General features: G+C 69.1%; 1 protein-coding gene across 1 annotated transcript; it reads left to right on the top strand.

Moving 5' to 3' along the window:
- Positions 1-5,692: 5,692 nt before the first annotated feature.
- GLI1 (GLI family zinc finger 1) lies at positions 5,693-24,836 on the top strand. Its single transcript, XM_074980008.1, has 12 exons — positions 5,693-6,121; positions 18,037-18,177; positions 18,663-18,761; positions 18,882-19,077; positions 19,440-19,596; positions 19,978-20,076; positions 20,168-20,308; positions 20,404-20,553; positions 20,851-21,015; positions 21,763-22,011; positions 22,130-22,412; positions 22,804-24,836. The coding sequence occupies exons 2-12, from the start codon at positions 18,087-18,089 to the stop codon at positions 24,729-24,731; spliced, it is 3,558 nt and encodes a 1,185-aa protein (XP_074836109.1). The 5' UTR covers positions 5,693-6,121; positions 18,037-18,086; the 3' UTR covers positions 24,732-24,836.
- The last annotated feature ends 825 nt before the right edge of the window (positions 24,837-25,661 follow it).

The following is a 25,661-nucleotide window of genomic DNA, read 5'->3' as shown; positions in this document are numbered from 1 at the left end:
GGTGAGAAATCAACACACGGAAACTCCCCTCCCCACCGTGCACTGACGCTGGGCCTGGGGAAACTGAGGCACACGCCTCGCGTGACTGCAGGGCAGTAGGAAACACATGAAACCTCCCCAGGGGACTCACCCCCCCAATCCCATTTAACACCCCCCGCACCTGCGTTTTCCAGCCCCCAGCTCCACAGCAGGACCCGTGTGCTGAGGGCAGAGCGGGGCCGGTGCTGGGTAACACGGCCCAGGTGGGGCCAGAGAAGCCGGCCCGGCCCACCCCCAGGGAAGGGCAGAACACGATGGTCCCAGCTCCAGCCCCGCAGGGCGGCAGCCCCAAGTCACCCCGAGCTGGCGCGGCTCGGCAGCCTGTGCGCAGACTGAGTTTGTCAGGCCTCAGCCCAGCTTCGGGCAGCTCCCGCCCAGCCCGGCCATGCCTCGGACGCTGGCCCCCGCGCCGCCGGGCCCTGGGCAGGGGACTGAGCGTCTCCGCCCGGCTGCGCCGCCGTTAGGGGATCACTGGGGGTCGGGGACCAGCCCCCCCCAGCCCGGGCCCAGGATGCCCCACGTCTCATTGTGCAAACGTTATCTGGGTCCAAGCCCCTGCCGCTGTCATGGCCCCGCGCCCAGGTGGGCAAAGGGCGGCTTGGTCAGCCGGCAGCTCACTCGCCGAACACGCAGGGATCAGCTGGGGATGGAGCCCCCCCCGCGCCCAGGCGGCAGCCCGAGCTGCTCCGGACTGTTATCCCAGCTGGACCCTCCCCACCCCTGCATCCCTGCAGCCCTCCTCCGCTCCCGGCCCGCAGCCCCCGCCAGCCCCGCTCTGCGCCCCCGGCCCTGCCGGTGCCCCTCGCTCCCGGCCCGCAGCCCCCGCCAGCCCGGCCCTGGGCTCTCCTGGCCACACGTCTGCTGGTGCCCCGGTGTTTGGTGCCCAGGCTGCACGCACGGGGCACAGGGCCTCAGTGACCCCCTGACACCCTAACCTGGCCCCTGCCTGGCACGGGGGGGTCGAGGGGCTCTGTCCTTAACGCCTTAGCCCGCCCGGTGGCTTTGCCAGCCGGGGCGCAGCAGGAGACGCCGGGCCGGCACCGGCGCTGGGTCGCCTGTCCAGCCCACGCGGCGCTCCGGGCGCTCGGGCAGGGCCTGGCACCCTGGCTGGGCACCGCTGGGCTCTGGAGCAGATCCAGGGACCCGCTTAATCCTGTGGCAAAACTCCCGCAGAGCCTCCCCCGCCGGTGCCAGCCCGGGGTCCCGGCCGAGAGCCCCTGGCAGCCCAGCCGGGCAGAGAACCAGGCAGCTGGGGCCGGGCCCAGAGCGCCGGCTCAGCTCACCTGCTGCTTCCCCAGCCCCTGGGGCCTGGCGCTCCCCTGGGGGCAGAGCCCTCCGGCTACTTCCACCTTCCTGGGTCTCAGCGTGAACGGAGCTGCAGGCCGCGGGGGCGACAGCCAGGGCAGCAGCTGGAGGGGATTGGTCCGGGCATGGTCCTCACACAGCCAGAGGCAGAGACAGGGCCCTGCCCCCACTAGCTCACGAGGGCCGGGAGGGGAAACTGAGTCACCGTCTCTTGTTTAGAGACTCAGGGAGAGTGGAGGGACCAGCAGGCCCACGGGGCGGGGGTGGGGTCGAAGGTGCAGTTTGCAAAGGCCCGGGGGCTAAGGGGAGTCACTGGGGCGGCTGTGCAAAGGGCAAACCGTCCCCCAGGGAAGGAGAAGTCGTGGGGGGGGGGAGCCAGGGAAGGGGTCACGCGGCTGGAGAGCGGGGGGAGGGGCGGGGGCCAGCGTCTCTCCCACTCGGAACGCGCGTGAGCGGCTGGGGAGTCGCGGGATTTGGAGGCGAACGTGCAAATCGCTACCGCAGCCGCTGCTCGGTTTGCACCGGCTCTTGTGCGAGGCGGCCCAGGGAGGGGCCAGCGAAGGCCGGGGATCGGCCGGTTCGGTTTTCACTGCGCACAGGCAGGTGTCCCTTTTGTACCCGCCGCCGGGCTCCGGGCTCGCGTGGGAAACGTTTGTTTCTGGGGGAGCTCAGCAGGAGGCCTGGCGGCCCATTGCAAAGGGACCCTGCTCGGGCGGAGCCGCACCGGACCAAGGGCCTCGGCAGGTGCCAGGCCCCATCTGGGACCGTGGCTGTGAACATGTCCCCAGCAGACAGGCCATGGCTGCTCGCCTGGAGAGGACCTGGACAGGTGACCTGCCCGTGGGACAGGAGCCATGTGGGACGGGGAGAACGATGGAATTCCCTCCTCTGGGGCCAGGGGCCAAAGGGGCCCTGAGGCTCCTCCGTTTGCCTGCAGCCCAGCTCAGCTCTCAGGAGCATCTGTGCTCTGAACCGAGCCCGGGGGGTCGCTGACCCGGCCTGGCAGAGGACGGACTCCAGGGACATTCAAGCGCGCGGCTGTTCCCTCCGCTGCAGCCGGCACCACGCGCTGCGCGACTGACGATCTGCAGAGTTTTACTCTTTTCATGAACAGACTTTTAGAGACTCCAGCGGGCTCCTTCGGGCGGGGACTTAAGGCCTCATTGAGCCTCGGAGGGGCACCTGCAGGGCCCGCGGGGGCAAAGCCGGGCTGGCCGTGGCTGTGGGTCGGGAGTGAGGGGCCCCGGCAGGGCTGGGGGAGGATCAGGGATTTGCAGACAAACAGACCCCAGATTCAGACCCCAAAGGCGCCGTGGGACACCCTCATGCCCCCTGGGGTCACCCTCTGGCCCCTCGTTCGTTCACGCCGTGGGGCTGGGGCGTTTCCTCGGCGCCCAGTGAAGCGGGAGCTGGGAGAGGCCACTCGGGTGAATGGGGGAGGGCGCTGAGAGGTGCATCCTCCCCCCACCCCCGGCCGGCCCTTTGCCCCGCATTTGGTCGCTATGGCAACAGTCCAACGGGCTGGTGGAGGGGGCAGGGCCACCCTGAGCTAAAAATAAACCCGGCGCAGGTGGGCCCTTACCCTAGTGCCAGGACTCCTGGGTTCTCTTCCCAGCCTGGGCGGAGGCGGGGGGGCTGATGACAGGGCTGAGTGCCATTCCTGGCTCTGGCACTGTCCCCCCCCGTCGCGTGGCCTCGCCCTGCCTCAGTTTCCCCACCCACGCCGTGGCACTGCTGCTGGGAACACAGCGTTCGGCCTTGGCGGGCGGAGGGGGAGCAGGTCTGGAGGTGACGGGAATTGCAATCTCCTGCCTGAGTTGCCCAAGCAGCAGCTGGCCCCAGCGCCCCCCCACCCCCGGCTCCGTGGAGCCTGACCCAGCCCGGATGTTTGCCCGCTATGAGGAGCAGACCCTGCCGGAACGGCCACTAGCCCCGACCCCGGGAGCTGAACCACACCCCATGCAGGGCTGGCGATCCCGGGCACCCGCACCTCCCCGATGCACACCCCAGCGAGGGGAACATTGGCAGGTCCGCTTCGGGAGAGTTTCCTGGAATCAGACCCCCCCATTGGCCCCACTGCCTTTCCTGAGCGCAGCAAGTGGGCGGAACCAGGGGGTTTTGGGGGGGCAGGAGAACTGGGGTGGGAGGCAGCAGCCAGCTGGAGGTGGGGAAACTGAGGCACAGAGTGGTGCGTGCCCAGGTTTCCGGGACAACTGGCCTCCCCGCGCCCTGGCCAGGCCAGTCCTGCCCCCACGCCCTGGAGCCAGCCCCTACTTGTCCCCCTCGGGTCCAGCCTCCAAGAGCGCGTCGAACCAGCCCCCTGGCAGCTCAGCGGCAGGCCGGCCGTGGGAGGGGCAGGAGCCCTGTGCCCAGTGGCAGTGCCAGGCCTGGCCCCTGTGAGCTGGAGCCCAGCTCTTGGCCATGCTCGGAGCCCCTCCGGCTGGGCTTGTCCCGGCGAAGGGACCAGCCAGGCCCAGCTGCGCTACCCACAGGGGCAGCCAGGACCCTGGAGCTGGCTCTGCCCAGCCCGTATCCGCCCAGCGGTGGCGGGGAGGGTAGAAGGGCCCCGTCCTTGTCCCTAACCTGGTGCAAGGCGCAGCCGCCTGGAGCTGCCGTCCCCCAAGGGGGGGACAGGAGGGCCAGGCTGCTTGGGGGGTTGGCTTGGCACCTGCGAAAAGCCTTTCCGGGGGGGCAGCCTGCCTCAGTTTCCCTCTGCGGTGCCAGGCCAGGCTGCGGTTCTCTCACGGGTGGGCACGGCTGCCCTGTGGCGGTTTAGCAGTTGCCTGGTCCCACCCCAGAGGCAGCTGCAAACGCTGGGCCAGGAGAGAGCAGGGCTGGGGTTGCTCTGCCCCCACCTGGGTGTGCTCCAGGCGTCCCCGTGCTCCTGCCAGAACCCAGGAGTCCTGGCTCCCAGGCTCCCCACTGCAAGGCATTAGAACGCCCGTTCTGTCCCGGGGGGAGGGGAGAGGAGCCTAGTGGTTGGAGCAGGCGCAGGGCTGGGATCCAGGACTTCTGGGTTCTCTCTCCAGGTGGCTGCACCAGGCCTAGCGCGGCAGGTGGGGGGGGTCCAGGTCTCAGGCTGACAGCAGCCCCCCATTTCCAGCACTGGTGAAGTCTGAGAAGGCCTCACTGAAGCATGACATCACTTGGGGAGTGACATCATTTAAGGCGATGACATCAGTGTGACATTATGCAGAGGGTGACATCACATGGGGAGGTGACGTCACACTGGAGGCGGGAGCTGTGACCAGGCACCAGACCACTCGGGTGTGGCAGGGAACCCTGGCCATGCGGTTCCCCCTCTGCTCATGACATCGTCCTGGGCTGTCTCGGCCACGCCCCTCGCAGTGTGACATCACTGCCCATGGGCTCTGACATCAGCATGGGCCCCGTGAGGTGGGCGGGGTGGCCTGGCCCCAGGCCCGGGCTGGGTTCGTGGCAGAGGTGCTTTGAGCTGGGCCTGTCGCACTGGTCAGGCTGGGGGGGGGGGCCCTGCTAGCCACGGCCCCTCCCCCGCTGAGTCTCCCAAAGGGGCATGACCCAGCGCCCTCCTTCCCAGCCCGGGGGAGGGCGCCCTGCCGGGGTCCGCGGATGGCAGCGCACTGGCAGGCCTGGGGCCCAGGGCTGGGCAGGGGTTCCCCGAGACTGCGACCCCCCACTTGCTCCCACACCGGGGAGACACCCCCAAGTCTGTCATCTCAGGCCAGGGGCTCCGGAAGCCGCTTTCTTCTGGGCCCCGACCTGGCGAACCACTGGCTGGGGGCACAGCCCCCCACGCTCGCCCCACGCCCCCCGCCCCGAGCCCGGGGGCTAATGGGAGAGCGGCCCAGTGCTGGGAGAGATGCACTGAGCCCCAGGGCCCCAAGACCCAGGAGACCCTGGGCCCCCTTTCCGCCCTGTGAGCGCTGCGCCCTGCGGAGCCCGGGCAGCCGGCCGAAGGAGGGCCGGGCGGGCAGAGGGCGTGCTTGGGTCCAGATACCCGTCGCCTTGCGGGTGCGCGCGCCAGGGTGTGCACCGCAGCCCCGTGGGAATGCACCAGCGTGTGCACCGCAGCCCCGTGGGAATGCACCAGCGTGTGCACCGCAGCCCCGTGCGAGTGCACCAGCGTGTGCACCGCAGCCCCGTGAGAGTGCACGCGTGTGTGCGCACAGATCCAGCCCAGGTTTTCAAAGTGGCTCTGAAATTGTAGACAGCGTGCTCTGTGAATTCAGCCAGGGGCTTCCCTCGCCCGCCCGCCCGGCCCGGCCCGGCCTCCTCCCCAGGCAGCCGGCAAAGATTGTCTTAAAAAAAACTTCGAAAAAAAACTGCTCCACGGCTTGGAAAAGGCAAAGGAAGAGAGTCGGTTTTTGTCTCTCCTGCCACATCCCCCCGGCCCAGCCTCCGCGCCCAGCGGCGCAGCCCGGCGCCGCGCGCCCATGTCGACAGACTCTAAAACTCAGCGGGAAAGTTGCTTAAAGAAAAACAAAACTCCCTTCTCCGAGGTGGTCCCGGGCTGCCGCCGGCGGCTGGCGGGTTCCTCACCGGCCCGCGCTGTGCCGGCCCAACAGCACCGGTTTGTTCCCCGTTGGTGCTCGGCCGGTGGATTTCCCGGGGAAGGACGGAGGAGGAAGATGAGGGCAGGTTTGTGACGCGCCAGGCAGGCGGCGGTGGCTTTTCGGGGTTCGCCTCGCGGTGGATGTTGCGGGTTGCTGCGGGAAGAGGTGAAGCGCCCCGATTGCAGCATCCCGGCCCCAGAGAGCGGGTTTGCCCCTGGAAAGGAGAAGTCGAGGCGCCCGAGGTAGGGCTCAGCCCGCTGGCGGTAACTCTGCAGGGAAAAGCTTCACCCCAGCGTGCAGGGGGAGCTGGACGCGGGCCCAGCTCACGGGGTTGTTTCCCTGCTGGGGGACTTGGTCCGGGGGGGGGGGTTTGAATCTGGGGGGGCCGGAAAAGCTCCATCCCTCTGCCAGGCCACCCGGGCGGGAGTGGCTGGTCCGTGGCCCCCAGCCTCGGTGGTGGGGGCAGGTCCAATGAAACCCGCTGGGACTGGGGCAGAGGCCCTGCAAGCCCTGCTCCCCACACCACGAACCCCCCCCCCAAGCTGCGGGCGGCCTGGTCCGCACCCCACCAGCCCGGGGCCAGGGCTGGAGCTAGGCCGAGGGCCTGTCTGGGTCCCAGCCCAGGTGGCTGAGTGCTCCGGTGGCCGAGCCGCGAGCCCCCTCCCTGGGCTGAGCGCAGGAAGCCTCAGGCCCGGCGAGGGCGGGACACGGCTGGGTCTGGCTGGCACTGTGTGACGCCCGAGGTGGCCCAGGGGGGCTGGCGGCTGTGCCAGGCGGGGGCCGCGGTGGGCTCCAGGGCGCTGCTGGGACGGAGCGCGTGGAGCTGCCGGGACAGGTGCAGGAGGATGGGAAGGGGGAAGCTGAGCTGAGCAGAGCTGAGCACCCCGGGGCCTGGGCCGGGAGAAGGAGCCGGGAGCTGCCCAGGCCCCCGGGCAGGAGAAGCCCAAGTGGGCAGTGGGGGCCTGGGGCACCTCCGGGCGGATCTGGGGCACGTGGGCACCGGGGCAGCCCGCCCCTGCCGGCAGGAACCCCCACGGGCCTCGGGGCACACGGGCTCCTTCGCTGCCCGGCCGGGAGCCGCGACCGGGAGCACCTACCCCCATGGGCCCCGCCCGCCACGACCCCCCCCGGGCAGCGGGAGCTGTGGGCGTGACCCGGCCACACCCTGGGCCAGGGCCCCTTGGCCGGCCGCCGGCAGCGCCCACTCAGGGTGGGGCCGGGGATTTCACGCTCCCCACAGGAGCTTCCCAGGAGCCACTGGGAACCGGCCCGGGGCCCGGGCGGGGCCGGGGAACCCTCTGCCCAGCCCCAGCCCTGAGCCTCCAGCTGCCGCATCAGCAGATCCCGGCCTGCCAGGGACGGGCTGGGCGGGGAAGGGAGAATCCCGCCGGCCTGAAGCACCTGCGTGCGGGGAGCGCCCGGGGGAGCCACCTGCGATCCGGGCCACGAGACGCCAGGAGCTGCACGGAGCTGACCCCAGATCCGGGCCCCGGCCGCCCCCCCGGACCCGACCTGACGTTAACTGCTGGGCTGGCAGGGGCGGGAGTGAGGGGCAGCGGCGGCGCTGGGGTGGGACTGGCCTGGGTGAGGTCCCCCTTGCAGAGGAGCCGCCGTCCCGTGCAGGGAGTCAGCGGGACCTCCCAACAGGTCGGGGCGCAGCAAGGGGGCCGGGAGCCGGAGCTCAGCCCGGCTGGGGAACCCGTAACTGGATCCCCGCTGGGCAGGGAACAGCCCACACCTGCTGGCAGCTGGGTGACCCGTTGCCTGCAAAGGGGGCCAGCCCCACAGCCCCCCCTCAGGGACCCCACGGTGGTTGCACCGCCTGCCGCAGCTCTCCAAATGAGCCATGAAGCAGGCGAAACATCGCCTCGGCCAGCCATGGGTCAGCTGCCCGGACTCCTGGGTTCTCCTGTCGCCGGGTCTGCAGCCACTTGCCTGGGCTCTGCCTCAGCTTCCCCAACAGTGGAAGGCTGTAGCGAGGGGGCCCAGGTGGCTGGTGAGGCTCCTGGTGGAGGTCAGAGCCTGCCGAGCCCCCGCCCCCCACCCCCGGGCTCCCCATGGAGGCATCAGCTCCTGGCCACTGGCGGCCCTGCAGAACCCCAAAACCCTTCAAGAGCAACCGGGGAGCAGCCGACAGGAGCGGAAAGTAGCAGCCGGGTTTCAGCCAGGCCACGTCTGGGGGTGAGGGGGGTTTGGGGCTCCCTCCTGCCCCCGGGATCTCAGTTGCTCAGCGCCAGGCTTATGGTCTCAGGGCCCGGCACATGGCTGGGGGCGCAGGAACTACCCAGAAGGGCGTTTTCTCTTTCTTGTCTCCGCCAGCCGCTTCCCGCCGGTGGCCATGGGGTGCACTGGGGCTAGGGGGCATTCCAGCCCCAGAGCAGGAGGGCATGGATCCCCCCCCAAGCTCCCACCTGGCCAAGCATCACCCTGTCCTCCCCAGCCTCAGCTGCAGCCTGCCCTGCGCTGGCCTGTGGCAGTGAGTTCCGCAGGTAACGGGAACTCGTCGCCTGCTGGACGCGGCCAATAAGAGGTGGATGTGGTGCACAACCACCGGGCGTCTCCCCCCGCGGAGAACGAGGCCGGCGCCGGGTCACTCCCAACAAGGCGGGGGATGGGCTCTGCACAGCCCTGGCCCGGCCCGTTCTGGGATCGCTCCGAGGGCAATGGAGATTTTGGGATTTGATCCAGCTCTTCCTCTGCCCCTTCTGGGCCATCCTCCCCAGAGAGCTATGGTGATGTCACTGCCCCAGCAAAGCTGATTGGCTGTTCTGTGACCTTACCAGGATGTCCCGCCTTCAGAAGGTGGGACTTCCTGCCTTGCCAGCCTGTTGAAAGTCAGGCCCCTTCTGCCCATGCCAGGGGAGGGGCTGGGCCAGGGGAGGCTCAGTGCAGCACCGTGCCCCACTGGCTGTGTGGGAGGGAGCTGGGTGGCTCCCAGCCAGGCTGATGTTGAGCCCCACATGTACCAGGGGTGTCTCTGCCCCACAGGCTGGAAAAGTTCCTCCCCCTCCTGTCCTGGGCCAGGGCCTGACATGGGGCTTCCAGGGGGCGGTTTGTCAGGGCTGCCATGAATCCAGCACTGGGGAACCCTGAGTCCAGGACCACCGAGCAAGCACAGGCAGGCAGGGGTCTGCCCAGGGGTCCAGTGCCACTCACTCCCGACCTGCAGCCCCTGCCAGCCCAGTCCTGGGCCCCCAGCCCTGCTGGTGCCCCTCACTCCCAACCCGCAGCCCCTGCCAGGCCAGCTCTGCCCCCTGCAGCCCTGCTGGTGCCCCTCACTCCCTGCTCCGGCCAGCACGGGAGGGGAGAGCTCTTGGTTAGCTCAGAGGGTCAGTGCGGGGCAGGGGGAGCTCCAGGGCACTCAGAGGGAGGGGCACCCCAAGAGAAGGGGCCAGCAGACACCAGGACCCAGCCCTGGCTTGGCCAACCCAGCCCCAGGACCAGCCTTGTGCTTGGCTCTCCAGCCCCCAGGCCAGCAGACCACCTTGGAACCGGCCCGGCCCCCAGCCCCTGGTGCAGGATCAGCTCCTTTCAGAGCCCCTGAACCTGAAGCAATGGGCTTTGAGGCAGCCGGCAGATTAGCAGGGGCTGAATGGGTGGGCGGCCCCAGGGAGGGGTCAGGAGCAGTGGGGGGCTGGGCCACAGACAGACCCGCTTGGGGCAGGCGGAGCAGGCCCAGTGCCGTGGGGCTTTGCACCGCAGGGGCCCTGGCCCCCATGATTTCACTTTGCCCGGCCAGGTGGGGGGCGGGGGAGTCTGCCACCAATCCAGTCCAGTGTGGGACTGAGCTGGACTGGGGGCTGGCTCCCCTCTTACCCCTGGCAGTGCCCCGGCTGTTCCCTCGGTGACTTGTGGGACCTCCCAGAGAACCGTGGGGTGGGGATGCTCAGCTCCTGCAGCCCCTGGGCGTCCCCGAGGGAGCCCATGCTGCAGGGGCCACACCGGCATAGCTGGAAAGTGGGGTGGGGGGGCTGTGTGTGAGGCACGGGGTGGCGTGAAGGCGGTGGCCAAGGGCTGTGCAGGGTTAAAGCTATCGGCCTGGTGGAGGGGGGCTGGGCCCTGGGGTGAGAGGGCAAATCCCTCCATGAGCTGGGCCCAACCCCCCATCGCCAGTGTCTGGGGGGCCACATGGGGTCAGACTCCCTGAGACGTCTCCAGGTGTCTGGCCCAGAAGCTGCTTCCCCTTGGGGGCAACAAGGGGAGATCCCCAGGTGTGGGGACAGCCCATGGCCAGTCCATGGCTCCTAGCCGTCCGTTCCCATGCAGCCTCTGTGTCTGCCTGTCTGTCTGTCTGTCCCCACACACCCCTCCCTCTGTCCCTCTCTGGGTGGCTGTCCTCCCCCGCTCCGCTGCAGCTAATCTGCTCTCCCCACCCAGCTTGCTGTCTTTCGCCGGGGGCCTGTGGGCACTCAGGACCCCTGTGCAAGGGCAGGAGTGGCTTCATGCACAGCCAGTGGCCCATGGGTGCTCAGGACCCCCGTGCGAGGGCAGGAGCGGCCCCGTGCCCAGCTGGTGGCCTGTGGACACTCGGGACCTCCATGTGAGAGCAGGAGCGCCCCTGTGCCCAACCGGTGGCCCCTTGGGGCTCAGGACCCCTGTGTGAGGGCAGGAGTGGCTCTGTGCCCTGCTGGCAGCCCGTGGGCGCTCAGGACCCCCGTGCAAGGGCAGGAGCTGCCCCGTGCCCAGCTGGCGGCCCGTGGGCACTCAGGACCCCTGTGTGAGGGCAGGAGCAGTTCTGTACCCAGCCGGCGGCCTATAGGGGCCCTGTGCCCAGCCGGCAGCCCGTGGGGGCTCAGGACCCCTGTGTGAGGGCAGAAGCGGTTCTGTGCCCAGCCGGCGGCCCGTGGGCGGCCTGGCCCAGGCTCTTGGCAGGCGCAGAAGGAATGCGTGTCAGTTTGAGTTTCTTGGCAGGGCGCTGCCTTGCTCCAGCCTGCGCTTGGCTCGTGAATTTATGCCCATAGGCTGCTACTTGGGTGGGCCGGGGCGGGGAGAGGGCGGGGGGGCTGGTCGTTCCCATTGGCTGCTGGGCTGGGAGCTCCTCTCTCTGCTCCCCCTCCTGCCCCAAGCTCGCCCTGCTGGGGGGGAATCGGTGTCTTGCCCCTTTAACTTGCAGTCCCTGGCAAGGCTGACCCCACAGCCGCAAGCGGGGCCCCCCAACAGGGCCTGGCTACTGGGGGTCCCACTGCCCTGCTGGGAGCCACGCCGGGTGAAGCCCAAGCGGCCCACAGCCCCGGCCCCAGCTGATGGAGGGGGCTGGGCACACGCGTGGGTGGCCGGGTGTGCCCGTGGACATGTGCGGGGCGTGTCCTGTGTCAGGGGCTGGGCTGCGTCCTGGCTGCGGCCATGCGCATGGGTGGGCAGGGTGGTGCCTTGTGCAAGCCTGCCCCCCCTCGCGACCCTGGGCGCCCCCAGATCTGTTTTTCATGCCCACAAAATGCACTGTGACCCTGGCGGCTCCGGTCAGCCTGCAGTGAGGGCCCGTGGGACGGGGCGCGGCCCCAGTACCACAGGAGGGTCCCTGCCCTGCGTCTGTCCGTAGGGCTTTAGCGCTGAGCGTAGCCAGGGCGGTGGGAAGGCAGCGGGGCTGGGCTGAGGCCATGTGGGGGGTGAGGCAGCCGCCAAGGCGAGGAGAGCCCAGTGCAGCGGGGCCAGGCCAGGCCAGCACCGGGCACTGCTGACACACGGTGAGAACCAACCCGGCTGTGCAAGGCCTTGTGCGACACCGTGCAAGGCCTCTTGCGATGCCCTCCAAGGGCACACCAAGCAATCTGCCGCTCGCACACTGGCCGGGAAAGGGCGTCTGCTCTCTGAGCAGCCGCTGGCGCTGGGTGACTCGTGGCTGGTAGGACGGGAAGGAAGAGCCAAGGTGGGGAGGCTGAAAGGAGCCAATGCTCTGCACTCCTGGGCCAGGGGACGGGGTAGATGGGGGCTTTCGGAGCAGCTGGCACCCGCCCCTTGTCCTGGCAGCCGGGGCACTAGCTGTGCCCTGAATGGGGCCCAGGCATGTTCCTCGAGTACATGGACACAGCCAGGACTTGGGAGCCAGCAATGCCACAGCCCAGTGGGGACCTATGGCAGGCGTGGGAGGGGCTGCTGGGACCCGGGGCTGGCTGCTGGCGTGGGAGAGGCCGGTCAAACCCAGGGTTGGCTGCCGGCGTGGGAGGGGCCAGTCAGACCCAGGGCTGGCTGCCGGCGTGGGAGGGGCCGGTCAGACCCAGGGCTGGCTGCCGGCGTGGGAGGGGCCGGTCAGACCCAGGGCTGGCTGCCGGCGTGGGAGGGGCCGGTCAGACCCAGGGCTGGCTGCCGGTGTGGGAGGCCAGTGTGACCCGGGGCTGGCTGCTGGCGTGGGAGGGGTCAGTCAGACCCAGGGCTGGCTGCTGGCGTGGGAGAGGCCAGTGGGCCCTGGGACTGACTGCCGGTGTGGGAGGGGCCGGTCAGACCCAGGGCTGGCTGCCAGCATGGGAGAGGCCAGTGGGCCCTGGGACTGGCTGCTGGGGTGGGAGAGGCCAGTGGGACCTGGGGCTGGCTGCCGGCATGGGAGGGGCCGGTCAGACCCACGGCTGGCTGCCGGTGTGGGAGGCCAGTGGGACCTGGGGCTGGCAGGGGTCCTGAATGAGATCCTGGGACCTGTAAGACGACGAGTTACAACAGTGGCTGTTCCCTGGCCTGGCCGAGGGAGGGGTTGGGGTGACGCTGGCTGAGCCAGAGGGGTCATCAGTGAACAACTGCCTGTGTTGCACACCCCCCCCATTGCTGTCCTCATGTGGCACTAGGACCACTGTTGGACGAGGGTGCACACAGCCCCCGCACTACTCAGAGACCCTACAATAACAAACCAACGTTTGCCACCCCTGCGCTAGTGGGACCCTACAATAACAGAACTGAAAGGGTGCAGGGCACGGCGGTGTGGGGCTGAGCCTGTGGCTGCCCCCACCAGCCCCGCTCCAATGCTGGGAGTCCTGGTGGGCCAATGGGAGACGCCTTTTGGAGCCACGCTGAGGTCTCAGGGTGAGACCTCCCCACGGTTCATGGCAGTTCCTGGGCCCCCCTGGGCCTCGAGGTGAAGGAATTCAGGGATCCCTTTGCAGCACCCAGAGCCAGCCAATCACTGTGGGGAAAGCTGGGATTCGGGACCTGGGGGACTCCGGCTTCCCCTGATTTCCCCGGCAGTTCGGTTCCTCACACCCTAGCTCAGGCCCCTCCGGCTGTCACTGGTGAGAAAGGCTGTTTCACACCCTCTTAGCAGTGGCAGGGCCCTGGGAGAGCAGCTGTGGGGGGGGCCAGGGGGACCCGCCCCCCGACTGCAGCTACCACAGCTGCTCTTGCCCAGCCCAGCCCCTCCTGCACTGCTGCGGCCTGAGGGACTCCTGAACTGTAGTCTTGACTCCACCCCTGTGGGTGCCTGCCCTGTGTCGCCATGTGACTCAGTTTCCCCACCTGGCTAGGCAGAAGAGTTCTGTTTTGGCGAGCCAGAACCCCTTGTGTGCAGCACCTGGCACAGCGTGGGAACCCCCTCTGTGACGGCGTCCGGGGACAGGGCTCGGAGCTCCCTGCGTGCCTGTCCCTGCTGGCCTGGCAGGACCTTTCTCTGCCCCTTGCTGCTAGCAGAGGGGCACAGCTGCTCCCACGGGCCTTGCCCTGCAGGAAGGGCACAAGCAGGTCTCAGTTTTTTCCCAGGGCTTCCAGATGTTCCTGGTGCAGGATCAGGCCAGGGCAAGTGGGCGGGATGGGGGAGGGGACTGGGCACACAGAGGGGAGTTGAGTTCTTTTCCCAGTTCCAGGAGGGGACTGGGAGTTACTGGTCAGTGTGGGGGATGGGAGCCCAGATGACTGGGTTCTCCCGCCCCCACCCTTCCGCCTGTTCAGGGCGTTCTGGGCATTGCTGAGCACAGTGGGGGTGGGGCGGGTGGGGGGGTCACAGGCCTGGGCTCAGTGCAGTGGGGGGATGGGACAGTCACCAGTACCTGGGTCCGAGCCCCCCTTTCCCCTTTGTACTGTAGAACAGGGCTGGGCCCGAGGTCGGCAAACTCTGGGGGGGCGCAGAGCCGGGAGTGTCCCCACCCCCCCGCTGGGCAGCTCCCCAGCTCCTCCCCCGGTCCCCTCCGGGTAATGTCACTTTACCTCCCTCCCCCTCCCCCCCGCCCCATTCTTCCCCGTGACACGCGGACAAAGCCCCCAGACGAGCTCTCAAAGGGGGAACTGAGGCGTGAGGCTCCGCCCCCCCCCGTCGGGGGCAGCCCCCCCCTCCCGGCTTGGAATGCCACACACAGGCAGCCCCCCCACCCGCGCTCTCATTTCAGCCCCGCTCCACTCCCGGGTGGGCCGGCGGGGGAGGGGGCAGCGGAGAGCCCGGCCGCGGGGCTGGCTCCGGCCGCCAGGAGAGAACCCCTCCGTGCCTCAGTTTCCCTTCCCCGCTGGACAATGTCACGAGTGGTCCTGCGCACGTGCCTCAGTTTCCCGGAAGCTCAGGCGTGGGAGCGGGGCGGGGCCTTGTTTGGCGATATGGCAGCTGCGCACTCGGGCCGGGTGGGTCAGCGCGTCCCAGCCGGTTTTGCAGCCCCCACCCCGGCTGGGGGCGCCAGGGGCCGGGTCCCAGCCTGGAGCTGTGGGGCCCGAAGGTGTTAGTTGGGATCCAGCCCCGGGGGGAGGGCACAGGGCCTGGCCCCGACCCGGCCCCAGGGCGGGGGGCCTTATGTGGGGGCGGCTCTTTGAGCGCACGGCCCGGAAGGGCGAGGTGGGCCGAGGAGAGGGCGTCCCGGCGGGGGGATGGGAACAGGGGGGCCCGGCGGGGGGCAGGTACCTGCCCGACTTCCTACTTGCTCCTTTTTCGCCTTGTTTCTTTCTGAATTTATTCTTTGCAACCCCCCCGGGCAGCCCCTCCCCCCGCCCCTGTCCCCCCTTCCTGACGGGGGTGGGGAAGCGATGGGGGGGGAAGCCTCCCCCGAAACCCAACAGACTCGGTTGTTGTGGTGACGTTGTTTTTTTTCCGCCACCAGCTGGCTGCCAGCTGCGGAACCCCCCCAGCCCCCCCGCCCCCTGGCTCTGTGCCCCCAGCCAGGGGCGGCCCCAGGCCTTTCTTGGGTGGAGGAGGGTGATCAGACTCAGCCCCAGGCGCGGGGGGTGGGTTACCCAGCGGGGCTCCTGGCCTGGCCGACAGCGCCAAGACCCTTCGGGGTGGGGAGGGGCAGATCCCGCCCGGGCTTGGTTGGTTCCTCTGCCCCACGCTTGTGCGCCGGGCTCGCTGGGGGGAGGCCTGGGCAGACTGGCTCCCGCCCTGTGCTAGAGTGTCCAGCTGTCCCCCCCACCAGCGTCTTTGTGCTCGGGGGTTCCGAGCTGTGTGTCCTAGTCCCTGCACAGCGAGCGCAAAAAGGAGATTCTCCTCCAGGGTGTGAGCGGCCAGGCTGGGGGACTCGCTCGGTGCCGGGGGGGGGGCGTGGAGTGCCCCCCCGCCTCGAGCAGCCCCCCGGGCCACTTCCCACGGCCCCTTGGCCCCGAGGCTGGAGGGCCCGGCCCGGCCCCGAAGCAAAGCCCCTTCCGCGTGGTGCCAGCACCGGCCTCCCGCAGCCGGCGCGGCCATTAGCGGCTTCCAAGTCATAACAAACGCCCGGATCACCCACCGCGCCGGCCGGCCCCGGGCTGCCTGGCAAAGCAGGAGCCCGGGCGCGGGAGCGGAGCCTGCAGGCGCCTCCCTCGCCGGCGCGCCTGAGGCTGCGGCCGGGCCTGCTTCAAGGGCGCCCTGGGGCTGCCCCCAGACCCACGCCCCGCCGCTCGCAGCAGCGCCGGGGGGTGGGCAGAGGTGGGAGAAGGGCGGGAGCTGGGGTCCCCCTTGGGGTGCTGCCCCCGCCCTGCAGCTGAGCAGGGCCCCCACGCCGCACCTCGCGGCGTTTCCCGGGGCGCTGCCTCTGCACTGGTGCGCGCCTGGAGTTACTCTGGGCACGGCCAGATGTGGGGCACGTCCGGGAGGGGGGAGGAGGGGGTTGTGTTTGTGCATCTCTGCCCTGGTGTGACTGCGCGCGTGCATGCGTGCACGGGGATCCGTGCGCGCACGTCTGGGTGCACGTGGCTCTGTGCGTGCGTGTCTGTGCACACGGATGGGCGTGCGAGGCAGAGGCAGGGTAACCTGCCCGGACGCCGGCGGCTCTCAGCTCAGAGTCACTTGTTGTCGTGCGGGGGGCCCGGGCGTGGGGCTACGCGGGGCCCGGGGGCGCACGGAGACGGGCTGGCGGCAGAGGGAGGGGCCGTCCCTGTACCTCCTCCTGCGCCGTGGCTGGGGAAGGCGCCGGGCCTGGCCGTGCTGCTCCGAGGGGGGCGAGCGGAGGGGCAGACCCACAGCAGGGTCTGGGGAGCTCCCCCGCCCCCGGGGCGCATCTCCCCGGGCCGGAGCCACTGCAGCTGGGGTGGCTGCATGCCAGACCCCCAGGGCGCTCCCCGCAGCTCCCTTGGGCTGCAGCTGCCCGGGGAGAGGTGCAGGCAGCCGGAGCGAGGTCCCCCCCTGCTGGAGCCAGAGGCCGCGGGGATGGGCCGAAAGGGCGCCGGCTCTGCAGCCAGGGCTCCCTCTGCTGGAGATGAGGGGCGTTGTGATCCGGCGTGGGGCACGTGGGGCAGGGCCGGCCTGCCCTCCCCCAGGAGCTGGACAGAGGGCCCGGCCCAGGAGGGGGAGATGTGGGCTGCGTGTCTGCCAGGGAGCCCAGCTGGGCACTCCCCCGGCGCACGGCCTGGCTCGGTGGGTCCCAGGCCCCGGGGAGCCCTTGGCATGGCTGCAGGCGCTCTCGGGACCACGCCCGGCAGAGGCTGGTGGGTCGTGGGAGCCCTTCGGACAGCACTGGACAGAGCCACTCACAGCCACGGCCTGCTCACCCCGAGAGCCGTGCCCGGCCGGCCTAACCCTGGTCCCCAGGAGCCCCGGAGCCGGGATGTGGCTACCGAGGGACGCTCAGCTCCGTGAAGAGCCGCTGAAGGGGCAACGATGGGCCCTGGTGAGGGTGTGAACAGGGAGGGGCCGTGTGCTCCCACGCAGGGCACAGGACGTGGCAGCAGGTTGGCAGAGGCCAAAGGTACAGGCGCCTGTGGAGCTCTGCCAGCCGGGCTGGTGTCACAACGCCGGGGGGGGGGGGGCCCTGCCCTTGCCTGCAGGCGGACGTGACTCACTCACAGCGGGACAGACGGGGTCGCAGGCGACAGGGACACGGTGCAGAACAGACCCGTCAGCACAGGGGCCAGCAGCTGTTGGTACCATCTGTCCTGGGGAGAGGGGCCCAGAGGGGTCCCCGAGCTGGGCCCTGGCCCCCCTTCCTCCCTCTGCAGCCAGCCCAGACTGCCCCACCGCCAGCCCAGTTCCCATTCAAACCAACCAGGCCCCTCCTCCGCCTGTGTCCTGTTTCCAGGGGGAGAAAGGGGGTCACCTGGTTGCCAGGGTTACAAATGGCCTGGAGCCCCATTGCCTACAGGTGAGAAATCATCACATGGAAACTCCCCTCCCCACCGTGCACTGACGCTGGGCCTGGGGAAACTGAGGCACACACCTCGCGTTACTGCAGGGCAGTAGGAAAGGTAATGGAAGCAAGGGATTAAAACTCACCCCCGCGCCCTGCGGCACGGCTGTGCAGGCCACGAGCTGTATATTTTACAAGACAATTCCAAGAAAACTGCTGCCTGGGTTAATGAGAGCAGCACAGCAGCTCCTGGGTTGTGTCCCTTGCTGGCTGTCACCCCCACTGGCAGGGGGTGTCTCTAGCATCTGTCTGCCAGCAGCTGGGAGCAGGCGACAGTGGAGGGAGCCATCCCTGATTCCTTGGTCTGTTCTCTCCCTTTGGGGCACCTGGCACTGGCCACGGCCAGAGGACGGGACACTGGGGTAGATGGGTCTTTCTCTGACTCCACCTGAGCCCCTCACCTGAGCCCTTCACCTGTCCTGCTCTCTTCACTGGGATCTGGCACTTTGCTTACAGGAGACGGCTGCTGTCTTTGCTGATGTGACAGGGGACTGGCATTTCCCCACCTGCCTGCGAGGGCCGGGCAGTTCAGTGCCAGCCAGCCCCGCTCCCCGGCAGCCCCGCCCTGCAACTGGCCGACACTTGGCGTGGGAGACAGTGCTGGGGCCGGCCCTGGGGGGAGCCTGGCAGGCTGGCCAGGTACCAACTCGCCTCCTCTCTCTCAGCCCTGGCCCCACAGGGGGTCCGCGCCCCCCCGCTTGGGGCCTGACAGACCATGTTCAACCCCACGAACCTGCCTGGGAACAGCTACGTGGAGCATTGCTACCTGCGGCCCCTGCAGGCACCCGGCCCTGGCCTGCCCGACGGTGAGTCCCAGGGTGCAGCCCCCAGCAGCTCGCAGCGTCGGCACAGGGCGTGTGAGGTCTGTGTCAGCCGTGGACCCCCATGACCCTTTATCTGCCCCCGCTCCACCCATCCCCCACCCCTTACCTGCCCCTGCTCCACCCATCCCTCACCCTTTTACCTGCTCCTGCTCCACCCATCCCCCGCCCTTTTACCTGTCCCACCCACCCCTCACCCCTTTTATCTGTCCCATGCTCCATCTGTTCCTCCCTCTCCTGCCCTCACTGGCCTGTCTGTCTGTCCCTCTGGCCGTGCTCACACAATGCTGTTGGAGCTGAAGCAGGTGGCCCCCTTGGTCTGGATGCCGTGGCCCCCGGCCTGCGGGTGGCTCAGGAGCTCTGCAGAGCTCAGCGCAGCTGTGGGGAACCCACTGGAGTCCCGGGCCTGAGATGCTGCAGGGAGCTGGGTGGGGGCTGCCCAGGACTAACCCTCTCCTGCTTCATTTCAGGGCCCAGTGACTTCCCTGGTTGCCCCCAGGCTGCCCCGGTGGGCAGTGCTCATGGGTACGGGCTGGTGCCAGGCAGCGAGCACACGGGACACGCCGAGGGTAGGTGGGTGCCTGGAGCCTGGGGTGGGTGACAGGGAGGGGTTCGTGGTAGGTGCCAGCCTGGCCCAGGCGGGGCAAAGGCGCCAGGCGCTCAGCCCCGGTTCTCCATTCCTGGCCCAGGGTCCCGGTTCTCCATGCCCCGCGGCGTGGCCAGGCTGGCCAAGAAGCGGGCACTGTCCATCTCACCCCTGTCGGACGCCAGTGTCGATCTGCAAAGCATCATCCGCACCTCCCCCAGCTCCCTGGTGGCCTTCCTCAACTCCCGCTGCCCCTCCGCCGGCGGCACCTACGGGCACCTCTCCATCGGCACCATCAGGTGGGTCGGCTGCTTGGCGAGGCACTAGGAGTGCGACCTAGTGGTTAGTGCAGTGGGGGTTGGGAGGCAGGTCTCCTGGGGTTCATTCTCAGTTCGGTCACTGACCCATTGCGTGACCTTTGCTAAGTCCCTTTGCTGCTGCTTGCCTCAGTTTCCCCACATTGGGGCAGGGGCAGTCATCCTGCCGCCATGGGGAAGCAGGTGGGCAGGTTAGTGGCTCAGCATCTGCCAAGTGCTGAGAGGGGGCCTGGGGCAGGCTGAGCCCCTCTGCCTCAATGGACACATGGCTGGAGGCCCAAGGCCGGGTTGGGATGGGGAGACCCCCCTGGGGGCAGGTGATTCACTCTCTTTCTGACTTCCAGCCCTTCCCTCGGCTTCCAAAGCCCTGTGGGGCACCCAAAGGCCTCAGGGGCCTCATTTGGCGCCCCCATGCCCTCCTGTGGCTCCCACGAGCACCTGCCTGGCCGGCCAGGGCTCCTGCACCATCCCTCACCCCGTGGGATGCCCACGCACTGCCAGGTAAGGCGGGCACCCCACATGGCACACCGTGGCCACAGGGCAGTGCCAAAACCCATCCCCACTAATGCCCAGGGGGTGAGAGAGACAACCCCCTCCCCACCTGCCAGCCCCAGAGACCAGGTGGTGAGGACAGCCCCCAGCACCCCTTCTGGTAGGAGTGCCGCACCTCGCCCTGGGGAAGCCAAATCTGCAGCAGCACCAGAGGGAGGGGCAGGGTGGCTGTGCCCCCCCCAGGGCCCCCTCCAGCACTGCTGGGGGAGGGGCAGGGTGGCTGTACCCCCCCCAGGGCCCCCTCTAGCACTGCCGGGGGAGGGGCAGGGCAGCTGTTGCCCTCCCGCCTCCATTGTCCAAGCTCACCCCATTTCCCTCCCCGGGTGGCAGCTGAAGTCGGAGCCCCATCTGCGGGAGGTCCTGGGTGCCCCGGCCCGGGAGGAGCCATCGGAGGGAGACGTCTCCAGCCCAGCCTCCAGGGGGACACAGGTAACTCCCAGGCTTGGCTGGTGGGATCCGACTCCCTGAGCCCATGGTGCCAGGGGGGAGCTGCCGGCGGCTGACCCCTGCCCTGCCCTAGGACCCCCTGCTGGGGCTGCTGGAGCCGCATGGGGAGCTGGACAAGGACGACGGGAAGCCAGAGCCAGAGGCCACGTACGAAACCAACTGCCGCTGGGAGAGCTGCAGCAAAGAGTTCGACACCCAGGAGCAGCTGGTGCACGTGAGTCACCCCCCAGCTCTGCCGGTGCCCCTCACTCCCAACCTGCAGCCCCCCCCCAACCTGCAGCCTGACCTGCGCCTGCTCCGTCCCTGCAGCACATAAACAACGAGCACATCCACGGTGAGAAAAAGGACTTTGTGTGCCACTGGCTGGACTGCTCGCGGGAGCAGCGGCCCTTCAAGGCGCAGTACATGCTGGTCGTGCACATGCGGCGCCACACGGGTGAGAAGCCTCACAAGTGCACGGTGAGTGTGAGACGCCCCCCCCGCCGCATGTGGCCTCGCCCTGGGGTCTGTATTCCATGCCCTTCTCCCCACCCCCCGTTGCCGGGTGCTGGTGGGTGGGCGCTGCCCTGCCTGGGCTCTGGGTGCAGATCAGCTGGGGAAGGATCCGTGACTGCTCAGGGTGTGGAGGGGTGAAGGCTCCTCGAGGGGTGTTGGGGGTGCACAATATACGGTGGGGCTCTGCCCGGGGGTGCAGTGGGGGTCACGGGGGCCCCAGGGAGGGTGAGGTGGGTGTCTCTCTCATGGCTGTCCGTGCAGTTCGAGGGCTGTCACAAGGCCTACTCGCGCCTGGAGAACCTCAAGACCCATCTGCGGTCGCACACGGGTGAGAAGCCGTACGTCTGCGAGCACGAGGGCTGCAACAAGGCCTTCTCCAATGCCTCAGACCGTGCCAAGCACCAGAACCGCACACACTCCAATGAGGTACACCCCTGCACCTGATGTGGTACAGCCTGCCCCCCCACCCATGATGTACACCCCCACACCTGACATGGTACAGCCCGCTCCCACCACTACAAGGTACACCCCCACACCTGACATGGTACAGCCCGCTCCCCCCCCCACAACAAGGTAAATCCCACCACCCAAGGTGGTACAGCCTGCTACCTCCACTCCAACAATGTACACCCCCACACCCAACATGGTACAGCCCGCTTCCCCCACTCCAACGAGGTACTCCCCCACGCCCAACGTGGTCGGGCTCCTGGGCTCTGGCCTGTACTCCCAAGGGGCTGCTGGGGGCTGTGCCCTGGGGGTGGGGTCACGGGGTGCCCCGGCGATGGCTGCTGGGTTAGTCTGGCTTTGGGAAGAGGTGGTGCTTTGCAGCCCCACTGGCCCAGGACCCTGTGGGGCTTGGCACCCCGTGCCCAGAGCTCAGCCCCGCCAGCTGTCCCACGCTTTGCCCCCTTGCACCTGGGCCTAGGCCAGCCTGACTTCCCAGGGGTGGTCCAGCCCTTCCAAGGAATCCCGGCCCCTGGCTCAGTCGCTGAGTCCTTGCCTGCCCCATGCCCAGCCCTGGGCCTCCCTGACGCACCTCCCCTGGGGCTGATGCCCCGTTCTGGAAGCCGGTGGGCAGTCCGGAGCTGGCTCCAGTGGGCGGCTCGCCATGCCCAGCGGTGCCCGCGGGGAGCACTGCCCAGCCTGGGGCTAACCCCTGTCTGCTCCCTGCAGAAACCGTACGTGTGCAAGATCCCTGGCTGCACCAAGCGCTATACAGACCCCAGCTCCCTGCGCAAGCACGTCAAGACGGTGCATGGCCCCGATGCCCACATCACCAAGAAGCACCGGGGGGAGGCGCTGCTGAGCCGGGTGCTGGTGGCCCCCGGGGGCGCTGCAGACATGAAGCAGGAGATGGATGGGGGCTGCCCTGGCGAGGGCAGGCGGGACGAGGGGAAGCTGATGGTCCCTGAGGCCTCCTTGGTATGGAGCAGAGCCATGGGCACAGGGAGCTCTGGGGATTCCTCACTGCTGGGCTGGGTGCCCCAGAGGCTGTGGCTAACGTGGGGCTGTCCCCTCTTCCCTGTCCCCCGCCCCCCAGAAGCCGCAGCCCAGTCCCGGCGGGCAGTCGTCCTGCAGCAGCGAGCGCTCGCCCCTGGGCAGCGCCAACAACACCGACAGCGGGGTGGAGATGAACGCCCACGCAGGCGGCAGCCTGGAGGACCTGTCCGTGCTGGAGGACGCCCCGCCGGGGGAGCCCATGGGCCCCTCGGGGCTTGCCGCCCTGCGCCGCCTGGAGAACCTCCGCATCGACAAGCTCAGGCAGCTGAGGAAGCCTCCGCCTGGCAAGGGCCTGAAGCTGCCGGCCATCCCCGGCCCCACTGGTGAGCCCTGGCTGGGAGTTCTGGGGCGTGCAGGGCCCAGCAGGGGGTGCTGTCCTCCAGCAGTGGGTAGGCCCCACGGTCCTATCCTGGCACCAGGGAGCGCTGGCGGGCTGGGACTCCTGGGTCACGTCCCCGGGGGCTGAGGGTTTCTGCTGCACTCCCCGATTTCCCCATCCCCTCCCGGGCCAGGTTGATGGGACACAGGTCTCCTGTGCCCTGGCTCCACACTGCAGCAGGTGCACAGATGCCCGGCCAGCCCAATCGCCTGCGCCCCCACCTGCCCCCACCACCTGCCCCCCCAAACTGCAACCTGCAGACGTGACTTTGTCCCAAACCCTCCCCCTTCCCCCAGGCTCAGGCGCGCTCCCAGCCCTGTATTAACCCCCCGCAGGCCCCCCTGGGGAGATGCCCAGCCTGTGCAGCCCGTCCCCTGCCGTCTCCCACCACCACATCCTGGAGCGCTCCGCTGGGGACCTGGCCCCCCTGCCCCCGCTGAGCGACCGCCGGGCCAGCACCACCAGCACCGTCAGCTCGGCCTACACCGTCAGCCGCCGCTCCTCGCTGGCCTCGCCGTACCCCGCCGGCAGCCTGGGCCTGCCTGAGACCCACGTCCTGCTCTCCCCCGACGCCTCGCGGCACTCCGGCGAGGCCAGTCAGGGCGGGGGGCTGCCGGGCCTGACGCCTGCCCAGCAGTACCACCTCAAGGCCCAGTACGCTGAGGCCACAGGCGGCCCCCCGCCCACCCCGCTCCCCAGCATGGCACAGATGGGCCTGAGCGGCAGGATGGGGCTCTCAGGAGACTACCCGGCCCCGGCTGTGCTGTCCTTCCCGGCCAGTGGCTCGCTGCGGCGCCACAGCACCGACGAGTGCCCTGGCTACCAGCTGCACCCACCACTGGTGCCCGGGCATGGTGCCCGGCGAGCCAGCGACCCTGCCCGGCCAGCGCCTGAGCCACCCATGGGGCAGCGCTTCAGGAGCGTGGGGAACGTGGGCGCGGTGGGCAGGGCTGGGCGGCAGCCCCTTGGGGGCACCGACGCCAGCCTGCAGTGCCACCTCCTCTCCCCTCCGCCACCCGGCATCAGCGAGAACGCCCTCCTGGAGCCCAGCCTGCTGGAGATGGAGCCATACCTGGGCTTCCAGTGCCAGGGGCCAGGTGCGGAGCTGCAGGGGGAAGCCACCTATGGCAGCGCCCACAGGACGATGGTGGGTGTGCAGCTCAGCCCGGCCTCCCCCAGGGACCTGCAGGGGGCCCTGGCACAGCCCAGTTACCCTCTGCCCCAGTGCCAAGGGACCCAGCCCTACCAGGGCCTGGGCCCGCCTGAGGCCAGCTTGCCAGCACCCTGGGAGGAGGCTGACCCAGGGATGACCCCCATGGCTCACAGCCCACTGGCCGGTCAGCTGTGCCCCCACCAGTACCCAGCTTCTGGCGCCTGCACCCCCCACCCCAGGCACACAGGCTCGTGCCAGTTTGCCGGGGGGCAGGTCAGCCAGCCGCACATCAAAGCCGAGCAGCGGTTCCAGGCACCGGTGCCGGCCTCCTGCCAGAATGGGGTGCACCTGGCGGCCCCCCGCCAGTACCAGGCCGAACCGTGCACTCTGGGGCCCCAGCCCCCCCCGGCCAGGCGGCCCCAGCCCCCCATGCGGCAGGCCAAGGAGCTACTGGTGCGGAGCTATGTGCAGGCCCAGCAGGCGCTGATGTGGGGGGACCAGCCACAGCCACCCGCACAGGCTGGGGAGGCCCTAATGGGGCACAGCCAACCCCTGCGGTACCCACCGGCACCCCAGCCATACCTCAGCCCCAGCTATGGCAGCTACCCCGAGAGCCCGGCTGGCCGGCCGCAGCCCTCCGGGGGGCCCCAGGCACTGAGCAACCAGGCCAGCCCCCCTTGCGAGCCCCCCGAGGCCAGCCCCCACCGCCAGCTGCACCTGCCACCTTTGCACACCCCCCATGAGGGCCCCCCGCAGCTATATGCCGGGGGGCAGGGCCCTCTGCCACCCAGGAAGGGCCCCCAGGGTCTCCGGGCAGCCAGCTGCAGGGGACAGGAGCCTGGCCGGCTGTATGTCCCCAGCCTGGAGGGCCTCCACGCCCACGCCTTCCCCTACCCAGCGCCAGAGGGGCAGGGCTCCAACAGCCTGGACTCGCTGGACCTGGAGAACATGCATCTGGACTTTGCCGCCATCCTGGACGAGACGGAGCCCCCGGCTCCCAGCCCTGCCCGGCTGCCCCCCCATGGGCCCCCCAACATGGCCGTGGGGGACATGAGCTCCATGCTGAGCGCGCTGGCTGGGGAGAGCCACTTCCTCAACAGCCTCTCATGATGCGCTCGGCCCTGGACAGGCGGCTTCTGTCTCCCTGGCACCCGTATGGGCCCCCATGGGGCAGAGGGGCGCCCCAGTGGCCCATGTCTGATGCCTGCTGGCTGGGGACATAGGAACAGCTCAGCATGGGGATGGGATACCCCAGCCTGGGTAGCCAATTGTCTGTCTGTCTGTCCGTCCTTCCACCCACCCCATTCCTCCAGGAGCTCCACTGGCCCTTGTCCTTGGGGACCCAGCCTGTGCCCTGTTCTACAGCCACTTGGACCCTCCCCTGCAAGAACCGCCCCGGGAACCCCCCAGCCCTGCACTAGGGGGCTGATGGGCCTGTGTCCCCCTCCCTGGGCTGCCTCCTGACTCCGGGGGTGATGGGGGCTGTGGAAGGAGGGGCCTAGGCAATTGGGTTACATCACGCTCCATCAGTCATGCAGGTCCCCCCCACCTCCGATATCCTAGCCAGGCCCTGAGGGGTCCAGCCCTTGCCCTTGCAGTGCTGCCATCAGGAGAACACCGCCCCCGCCCCGGAGCGTGGGGGCTGAGAGCCTTTCTTGGGCAGAAGGAAGAGGAATTGCCTGTTATAAGCTGCGTCTACACGTGCACGCTACTTCGAAGTAGCGGCACCAACTTCGACGTTAGGCGGCGAGACGTCGAAGTCGCTAACCTCATGAGGAGATAAGAATAGCGCCCTACTTCGACGTTCAACGTCGAAGTAGGGACCGTGTAGACGATCCGCGTCCCGCAACGTCGAAATTGGTGGGTCCTCCATGGCAGCCATCAGCTGGGGGGTTGAGAGATGCTCTCTCTCCAGCCCCTGCGGGGCTCTATGGTCACCGTGGGCAGCAGCCCTTAGCCCAGGGCTTCTGGCTGCTTCTGCGGCAGCTGGGGATCTATGCTGCAGGCACAGGGTCTGCAACCAGTTGTCAGCTCTGTGGA

This window comes from Carettochelys insculpta, chromosome 29, assembly GCF_033958435.1.
Source record: "Carettochelys insculpta isolate YL-2023 chromosome 29, ASM3395843v1, whole genome shotgun sequence".
Classification (NCBI taxonomy): domain Eukaryota; kingdom Metazoa; phylum Chordata; order Testudines; family Carettochelyidae; genus Carettochelys; species Carettochelys insculpta.
This window is presented reverse-complemented; position numbering and strand designations above follow the sequence as displayed.

Excerpts from the sequence above, each read along its gene's own strand:
- GLI1 (XM_074980008.1), top strand. The coding sequence starts at position 18,087 with ATGTTCAACCCCACGAACCTGCCTGGGAACAGCTACGTGGAGCATTGC. Across the intron at positions 20,077-20,167 it reads CAGCCTCCAGGGGGACACAG|GACCCCCTGCTGGGGCTGCT; the intron begins GTAACTCCCAGG and ends GCCCTGCCCTAG. Across the intron at positions 20,309-20,403 it reads CCCAGGAGCAGCTGGTGCAC|CACATAAACAACGAGCACAT; the intron begins GTGAGTCACCCC and ends CCGTCCCTGCAG.